This window comes from Zingiber officinale, chromosome 4B, assembly GCF_018446385.1.
Source record: "Zingiber officinale cultivar Zhangliang chromosome 4B, Zo_v1.1, whole genome shotgun sequence".
Taxonomy (NCBI): Eukaryota; Viridiplantae; Streptophyta; class Magnoliopsida; order Zingiberales; family Zingiberaceae; genus Zingiber; species Zingiber officinale.
In genome coordinates, this window is record NC_055993.1 from 44804399 (window position 1) to 44814744 (window position 10346).

The 10346-nt window shown below is 37.5% G+C and overlaps 1 protein-coding gene across 1 annotated transcript; it reads left to right on the forward strand.

The window, feature by feature from the left end:
• Nucleotides 1-6728: 6728 nt before the first annotated feature.
• LOC121977518 (zinc finger protein WIP2-like) lies at nt 6729-8568 on the forward strand. The gene is made up of 2 exons (XM_042530047.1): nt 6729-7409; nt 7972-8568. Exons 1-2 carry the CDS (start codon nt 6813-6815, stop codon nt 8428-8430), a joined length of 1056 nt encoding a protein of 351 aa, XP_042385981.1. The 5' UTR covers nt 6729-6812; the 3' UTR covers nt 8431-8568.
• Nucleotides 8569-10346: the final 1778 nt, after the last annotated feature.

A 10346-nucleotide genomic window follows, 5' to 3' on the forward strand; every position in this document is an offset into this window, starting at 1 on the left:
GTCGTCTCCCATGAAAACACCTCTACCCCCTCTTTTATAATCCTTGGTCTTGGCAAATAAGGAAATTTAAATAAAAAACTTCCTTAATTCCTTTGCCATGAAAAGGAAAATTTAATTAATTAAAAATCAATTTCCTTTTCTTTATTAACATAGTCGGCCACCTACAAGCTCAAAACAAGGAAAGTTTTAATTAACACAAGAATTAAAACTTCCTAATTTGTTTCCGAAAATTTATAAAAAAATTTCTCCAATAATTTTTCCCTTCATGGTGGGTTATAAAAGGAAATTTTATAAATTAAAATCTTTCTTTTAAACATGTGGATGATTTCCAAAAAGGAAAGTTTTCTCTAAAATTAAAATCTCCTTTCAATCTACAAATAAGGAAAGATATTAAATCTTCTCTTAATCTTTTGTAAAAACTTATAAAAGGAAAATTTTAATTTTAAAACTCTCTTTTTAAATCATGAACATGGTTACAAAAAAGAAAAGTTTTATCAAAAATTAAAATCTTCCTTTTAACTACAAATAAGGAAAGATATTAAATATTTCACTTAATCTTTTGTAGAAAGCTATAAAAGTAAAGATTTAAATTTTAAACTCTATTTTAAATACATGGAATCCACATAAGAAAAATTTTAAAAATTAAATCTCTTTTAATTTGATTAGGGTCGACCACTTATGCTTGGGCTCCAAGCATTGGCCGACCACCTACTTGGCTCATCCTTTTGGTCTTGGCCGGCCCTAGCTTAGGCTCCAAGCTAGCTTGGCCAGCCCCATTAAGATAGGTAGGAAGGTGGGTATAGGTGGGTATAATTCTCTATAATTAAGAGGCTACGATAGGGACCGAGAGGAGGAATTGGTTTTGGTCTCCCAATGAAATTAAGCTTCCCGTGTTCGCCCAGAACACTCAACTTAATTTCATCAATAATAATTCATATCACTAAATAATTATTATTAAACTACCGCACCAATTCCAAATTACGTTTTGGGCTCCTTCTTATTGTGAGTGTGTTAGTCTCCCTGTGTTTAAGATGTCGAATGTCCACTAATTAAATGAGTTACTGACAACTCACTTAATTAATATCTTAGTTCAAGAGTAGTACAACTCAACCTTATCATCATATCAGACTAAGTCCACCTGCAGGGTTTAACATGACAATCCTTATTAGCTCCTCTTGGGACATTCTCAACCTAGATTACGAGGACATAGTTTCCTTCTATAATCAACAACACACACTATAAGTAATATCATTTCCCAACTTATCGAGCCTATTGATTTATCAAGCTAAATCTCACCCTTTGATAAGTCAAAGAAATAAATACTAAATATATGTGCTTATTATTATATTAGGATTAAGAGCACACACTTCCATAATAACTAAGGTCTCGTTCTTTTATTAAGTCAATATAAAAAGAACTTACCTTAAATGGTCCTATTCAATACACTTGGAGTGTACTAGTGTAATTTATTAGTCAATATAAACTAATACCTAATTACACTACGACTATTCCAACGGTTTATTCCTTTCCATCTTAGTTGTGAGCAACTGTTTATAATTTATAAAGAATTGATAACATGATCTTCTGTGAGTGACATCACTCACCATGTTATCTACAATATAAATTAATTGAACAACTACACTTAGCAAATAAATGTAGGCATTTGACCAATGTGATTCTTTATTTCAAAAAAGATGTTTACAAAAAGCTAGACTTTTAGTATACATTCCAACACTTAATTCCTTAAGAAAATGCTAAAATCCCAACTTGGCATTTCTTGCGCTCTTCTTTTTTGTGCCAATCAAAATTAAATTCAATTCCTCAAAGCTTGGCACATTTTACTCTTCCAAAGAGTAAACAAATAATCTATTTCATTTTCAAAGGTTAATAAAAACCTTAAAAATGCTCTTCGAGTGTCAACTTCATCAAGGTTGGATTAACTATCCTTCCAATTAGAGTTGACACTCTCTAACCCATCTAATGAGTAGAGAAAATACTCCTAGGAACCCAAAACCTATTGGTGCTCCTTAGATGTTCTAGGTACTCACTAGGAATAACTTCCCTAGACACCTTCCTAGTGATCTTTTTAAGATTCTTAGAAGCCTTGGTCACTTTCTCTTGGTCAACTCTAAGGATTGCTTCCCTTGTGACCTTCCTAATGACTTTCTTAGACTTCTTAGAAGTCTTAGTCATATTTTTCACTGCAAAGATACTCCTAGAGATAGCTTCCCTTATATCATTGATTTGACATATGAACCTAGGGTTGGTTCCGTAGCTATATGGAACCCTGTGATAAGAAGGCACATCCTTCTTGGTTTTAGGTTTATCCCAAACCTCTATGGCCATTGGATGACTTATGTGCTCCTAGACCTAGTTTATGATCTTTTTGCCCTTTTAGGAAATTTTCCATCCTTTTTAGGGTCTTTTCCATTTTATCAAACCTTGACCTCAAGACTTGATTTTCTCTCCATAAATCCCTAGATTTTGTTTTGTCATTAAATCCTTGAGCATTTCTATTTTTGAGCTTGTATCTATTTTTCTTAGTGTTCTTGCCCAAGTAGTTATCTACCTTCCTAACCTTAGGTGTGGTAGTTTTAGCATGAAGAGCTACATGTTTTTCCTTAATGCTATCATGCTTTCTATTTTTATAGTAAATGACATTAAAATGATAAAAACTTGAACTAGCATGCTTTTTACCATTTGTCAAAGGAATAGGTTTAATAAATGATACCTTGGGTTTTACCTTGGAAGCTTCCCCTTGACTTGAGCTTCCTCCTTTGACTTTGACCGCTTTCTTCCCCTTTGGACATTGGCTATGATAATGTCCTTTTTGATTACACAAGAAGCATACAATGTTCCCCTTGCTCTTCTTTGTTGTGGGGGTAGTCTCCTTGGGCTTATCCTTGCCCATTGGTACCACTTGGCCCTTCTTCTTAGTTAATTTAGGGCATTTGCATTTGTAGTGCCCATGTTCCCTGTACTAAAAATATATAATATGATTTTTATTTTTAATTGAAACATTTATACCTTCACATGTAGGGATGACACTTGATCCTCCAATTGATTCTTCATGACTTTTGGAGGTTGCACCTTTTTCTTCACTTGACCCGGAGGTAGAGGCCTCTTCTTGCTCCGGTATCAATGATCTACACTCCCCCTCAATCCTAGAGGTGGAAACTTCATCGTCATCATCCTCATTTACATGAAATAAGGAGTATGCTCCCTCCTTTTTTTTTTTGCATTTTGTAGAGGATGAAGCTTCTTGTTCCTCTTCTTCTTCTTCCTTTTGGTCTTGATTCAATGAATCACCCTCATTTGATTCTTCATGGTTTGGTACAGTAGAGGGGATCTCATGAACCTTTGCCAACTTACTCCAAAGCTCCTTGACATCCTTGAATTCTCCAATTTGAGCCAAAATATTGCTTGGCAATAAATTGACCAATAGCTTGGTCACTTTATCATTTGCCTCGCTCCTTTGAATTTGCTCTTGGCTCCATTTGCTCTTCTTAAGAATCTTGCCTTTTGAATTTCTTGGAGCTTCAAAGCCTTCCATTAGAGCAAACCATTGCTCTATCTCCACCATCAAGAAATTTTTGATCCTTGATTTCTAAAGATCGAAGCTCGTTGAAGTGAATGGTGGAGGCACCCTTGTGTCGAATCCAAATCCATCTCCGAATTCCATTTGAAGTTGAGCTCATGATAAAACCTTTGGCTTGATGAAATTTGCTTCAAATTCTTTACCCTCTAGCCTTGTTGCCCCTTCCGGCGATGATTCCGATGAAGAGCGACCTTGCTCTGATACCACTTGTTAAGGTCCAAATGTACTAGAGGGGGGGTGAATAGCTCGTCGCGCTCGTCGTTGCTTGCTTCTTGGTGATGATATGCAGTGAAAAGAACAAGAAACAAAAATACAATGCTAACACAAAGGATTTACTTGGTATCCACCTCAAGAAGAGGTGACTAATCCAAGGATCCACACACACGAGCACTCTCCACTATGAAAACACTCCTTTACGGTAATTATCGAAGGCGGAGAAACCTTACAACACTCTCAGTATAAGAAGAAAGAAAGGGAAGCAAATACAAGTAAGATCTTACAAGATTTACAGCATAAAACCCTAACCCTAGCTTCTTCTTCTTCTGTTGAACGCCTCTTGATCTTGGAAGGACAACAACCCTTGCTCCAAGAATGCTTCAAGAACTGGTGTGAGTCTCTATAGAGAAGTCGCTGAGAATCGCGTGAAGAGAAATCGAAGAGCTGCGGAGGAAATCGCACGCCAACGGCTATAACCTGCGTAACGGTCAGATCCCAATCGATTGAATGACCCTGAATCGATTGGGGAGGCTTTGAATCGATCGGTTGATCGATTTAGAGTATCTCTGTGCTCTCTGGAAATCACTGAATCGATTGCCCGATCGATTCAAGGTTTATCGCACGATTTCCAGCACTCTAATTGATCGCCTAATCGATTAGAGGTTCCCAATCGATCAAGTGATCGATTGGGAGGGCTCTGTGCTTGCGACGATAACTCCCAATCGATCACTCGATCGATTGGGCTAAGGCTTCTTCGCGGCACCCATCCAATCGATCAACCGATCGATTGGACTATGATTCAATCGATCGGTTGATCGATTGATTCACTATTGACTTGTCAAATCAAGTTTAAAGACCCTAAAAACTCAACATCCGATCAACCATGATCTGTTGGAACATCATGCCTAGTATTTGGTCACCCTCGACCTGCTAGGACTTCCACTCCAAGTGTCCGGTCAATCCCTTTGACCCACTTAGATTTTTCTGCTCGTGCCAAATGTCCGGTCAACCTTGACCCACTTGGACTTACCGATACCGGGTGTCCAGTCAGCCTTGACCCACCTGGATTTTCACGTGCCTGACTTCACTCACCAGGACTTCCCTTCTGCCTAGCTTCACTCACTAGGGTTTTCCATCTGCCTGCTTCACTCACCAGGACTTTCACCTAGCTTCACTCACTAGGATTTCCTATCTGTCTGACTTCATTCACCAGGACTTTACATCTGCCTAGCTTCACTCACTAGATCTTTCACTTGGCTTCACTCACCAGAATTTCACTTCTGCCTAGCTTCATTCACTAGGTCTTTCACCTGGCTTCATTCATCAAGATTTTCCAACTGCCTGGCTTCACTCACCAGAATTTCCCAGTCATATATCTGGTGAATGTTGACCTACTTGACTATTCTTCACACCAACCTGGTCAAACCCTAACCAGAGGAGAATTGCTCCAGCAATCTCCCTAATCGGATGATTGCACATGCAATCTCCACGTATTGTCAAGCATCAAAACCTAAACAACAAGACTCAAGCTTGAATCAACTCAAACTTAGTCAAACTGGTCAACCTTGACCTAAAGTATATTACACCAACAAATTCAAGTCCCCGGGGTCATGGTGTCGTGGTAGGATATCTAGATTATTATCCACACACCTGCGGTTTGAACCCCAAATATAACGTATTTGCAATAATTTTTCTTCCAAATGAGAAGCATAACCAAAAGATACTGATTTCTGGACTGACCGTCACGTGCGCTTTTCAAAAATTAACCTTTAAATATTTATTATCTATAGCTAAATTTGAGTTTTCCAACATCTCAAAAAATCTTAGTTAACTAGTTTTGTTTTATGAGTTAAAGGTGATTTCGTCCGTCAAAAAAGTAAAGGGTCAAAATTAAAAGGAAATTCTATATTTTCTAATAAAAAAGGGGCATCCCTTCGTGATTTTTAATTAAAAAGGTACCTCACATCCATAACTACAATAATATTGTAGTAATTATAAAATGTTACAATAAAAGCATATTTTATCTAACAATATTTAGATTGTAATAATTATGAAAGTATAACTAATACAATATAGATTTATTTTCTTCAATAATATATATTTATATTGTAATAGCTATATGAACTATAGCTGATATAATTACATATTATTACAACATAAACTTATATTCTTCGTATAATTGACTGATGGGATTGGATAAAAGAAGATAAGAATATAGGAATAATGTACTAGAAGACAATTGGTAATTATCCATGATAGGAAGAAACATCATAGTAATTAAAAAATCAAAATAGGACGAGAGAGAAAATAGGGTGCTCATTTAATTTTTAGCCAAAAGTAAATTTGTCTTTCTCGCTCCCATTAAAATGTCTTCTATTTTACATTGGATAGAATATACTTTCTAATAAGACAACAGAAAAAATAAATAAATAAATAAATATATGGTTCATTAATAAAAATAAACATCAATCAAATCAATAATGATTTAATATGAATCGTCTAATAAGAATGTCACCTGGAAATTAATACAACGTCCTTGGAGAATCTATATATACTAACGTGGAAAAACGACTGCTTGATCATCAGCATCAAACAATGAATTATAAAGAATGAATATGATTAAGAGATAAAATTCTTGTGGCTTGGTTTTGGAAGCAGCATGACACTCGTTAAGATTTCTTTATTATTGTCCTGGCTTCCACATTTAAAGTTCTTCTTTTCTCTTGCTTTTCTGTTTTCCTATATATATATGCCTACCCCTAAGCTAAACTAGTGTAACGTACGTCCAGGCTCTTATCTCCTCACCCCCATTTTTACTGCCCTTCTATTTTCTACTGAATTCAACAATATATATGTATATATATATTATTCCTCTCCACCGCTCATGCTTCCATTAATTATCAGTCTTATTTAATGTCTTTTTATTCCCCTCCCTTTCAGACACTGTAATCATCTAACAGATCTTAGTGCTGCCTTACACCTTCTCTCTGATCAAGCCATGGCAGATCCCTACACTAATTTCTTGAAGGTGCTTTTCCAAACCCACCATCCTTTCTCCTCGAACCCCGGCCATCATCTTCTTCCCCAGACTCAGACACAGACTCCCTCTCCTCCTCCTCCTCCTCCTCCTCCTCCTCCTCGGGAGGCACTGCCCCTCCTCAGGCTCAGCCCAAGGAGGCCACGAGAGAGGGAGGATACGTATCGCTCCTCTTCTAGTGCCTTAATTGATGAAGGTGGATTAGCTACTGGTGGTGTTGGTGGAGATGATGATGCTGTCACTGTTGCTCTCCACATAGGCCCTCCCAGCCCTGCTGCAGTTGACTTCTTATCGACGATCTCTTCGAACGCAGATCAGAATCTCCAGAAAAATAATAACTACTACACTAGTATTGGTGGGGATCAGAAGGAGGGAGAAGGCGATGGTGGTGGCGATGAGAATGTACTGGTGGTTCCTATAGGTTATCCTTCCAATCCCATTGGCAGGATCAACAAGGGGCAGTATTGGATTCCCACCCCATCTCAAATCCTTATCGGTCCCACGCAGTTCTCTTGCCCAGTCTGCTACAAAACTTTCAATAGATACAACAACATGCAGGTATCCGTTTTATCTTTTTTAACCAAAAAAAAAAAAAAAATAGCTCTTCTTTTTCATTCTTTGGAAGAAATTGCGATTTTCTATGTGATTTAACAAAATACGAGCTGGAAAAGCTGCGATCATGCTTTTTGTGCCTTGGATCGTATATCCAATTTGTTGTCTGGCACATTCTGCTTCGTATGTATGTCGCCAAAATATGTCTGGAAGAGCAGGAAGCAAGTCACTGAATCATGAGCTCGAGGTTCACACACTCTCTCTCCTCAATGAGTGGAGTATGTGATAGCTCCGCAGTGAATCTTTTCCTTTCGATTGTGAGATTTGATCTTTCACTGGTAGCTAGCAGTAGAAGCACAAGCCCAATACTAAAAGGGCGCAGTGCAGTCTTCTTCTATCACTGCAATATATCCCTTGCACGGACCTCTGATGTCTGCAGGGAGAACAATTATACACTAATATACCTCTTTATAAAATCCCCTAAAACAGTAATTCCAAACACTATCCTCCTACTCCTTCAAATTTCTAACGAGTTTTGATAAAAGAATTAACGCCGCAAAAAATGCAGATGCATATGTGGGGTCATGGATCTCAGTATCGGAAGGGACCGGAGTCGCTGCGGGGGATCCAGCCGACGGCAATGCTCCGGCTTCCATGCTACTGCTGCGCGGCCGGATGCCCCAACAACATCGACCACCCGCGGTCAAAGCCGCTCAAGGACTTCCGAACCCTGCAGACGCACTACAAGCGGAAGCACGGCATCAAGCCCTTCATGTGCTGCAAGTGTGGCAAGGCTTTCGCTGTGCGCGGTGACTGGCGGACTCACGAGAAGAACTGCGGCAAGCTCTGGTACTGCATCTGCGGCTCCGACTTCAAACACAAACGATCGCTCAAGGACCACATCAAGTCCTTCGGCCGCGGCCACGCTCCCTTCGGCGGCGGAGACGATGGATGTTCTGCGGGACTGGACGAGGACGACGAGCCATTATCGGAGATCGAGCAAGACCACGAGATCAGGATCCGGTAAGTATGTATGGATCTCGTATGCATGTATGTTCAAATTCTAGCTTAATTTCAATTGCTACGAGCAAAAGATTGTGATGAGAGTTATAACTAGTGAACTTTAAATTAATGTTCCTTAAGCTATATATATTTTTTAGTTGATTGATTGTGTTTCTTAAGCTAGCTACCGGCATGCATCAATCGTTCCTTCTTTTGTTAGTTAATTAGTTCCGAAATGAATCTTTTGCATACATAATATACTCGTCTCGTTATTCATTTAAGCCTTCTTCTTGGCCATATTTATTATATCTCCTGTCAAAAATTTCTTTTGTTTTTTAATAAAAAAATTTCCACTGCCCATTGAGTTTCATTCCTTTTGCCTCAATTTTTAATCTGAACCGAACTAAATATTTTTTTTTTTTGTCCCTTCGACCCAAAGGGAACAACGGAAAGAAAAAACAATCCATATAAAAGACATATCTTGTTTTTAATTTGTCTAGGATATTGCATAATAAGAGTTTTAGTTCAATAGTGATGTGGATGAACAAACTGACATGCAGGGGACTTTAAATTGTGGTTTAATCCCGGCCGGCCATCAGTAGGCCAGTGAGTCGATGAAGAAAAAAAAAAAAAATAGGCCAGTGAGTTGAGATTAAATAGATGGGATCTGACATGTGCTTGCTCCCACAATCTAATGGACTACATGTATCTTCTGTTTTTTTTTGAATGCAACTTTACTTGGCTACTTTCAACTGAGCTACAGAACAAGCTAAACTTCGTAAGTTGATCCAAGAAGCCACCATTCAATTCTACATCACTGCATAATTATCACACACTCATTGTTCTTCGGTCACTTACGTGTCCTTTGACAGGACGAGATATACATGCATACCTTAATTACTTTATCATTCAGCACCAAATTATTATCTCATTCAAATTTCGTCAAATAAGTCAATGCAAAGAAATACAGTCAAATTAAAAAGAATTATTCTTCATATTGAATATTGTATAAAAGATCAATGACTTTCCTAAAGGTTATGCACGATTTTTTTTTTTTTTACGATTTCAGTGTCAAACCTTTTGTTTTGTCCGAGTTATTATTCTGACAATTTTCATTTAAGTAAATGGAGGATTTTTGTGGCTTTTATTAGGTTTTCTATTCTTACAAATTATCATTTCTAAAGCTTGAATTCTTCTAATAACTTTATTTGGTATCGTAAATTGATATTAAATATCACTAAATTTTCTGAAAACATTATTTATTTATATAATAATTTACAAAAAATATTTTATTTAAAATTTCAGAAAATTTTCTACTCTTACTTTAGATAGGATTTTAAAAATATGTATTTAAATAAAAAATATGAGATTTAAATCACGGACGGCTACTAGCCTTTGGAATAATGACATATCCTCAATTAACATGCATTTGTAGGAAGTTGTCGATTATCTTCTGTAGGAGAAAACCGACAAGGGACCTTGATCTACACCACAACCGAATAAATAGATATGATCCCTATGAAGTCTGTTAGTGGGACTGCCTGTCACGATCATCCCTCATTCATACGACACAGAAACACATCTCTACTCAATCCACGTAATAATGTAGGTAATAAGTACATTCAATCATCCACCTCCTTATAGAGACTTGCTTCATCTATCAAGAAGACACTCGAGACGTCCGTTAGTGGGATTGTCTGTCATGAGCGTCCCTCGGTCATACGATCTAGGGCATTCCTCTACGGAATCCACAAGCATCACAAACATTCAATCAAGCATGGTAATTAAGTTCAAACACATGAATACACACAAGATCAAATAGATACAAAACATGCTAACCTCATCTAGATAGGAAATTGGCATATCCATGAGATTTTACATCAAATCACACCACAAATACTCCCTTAATCCTAAAATAATAGATCTACTTCATAGCAAAAA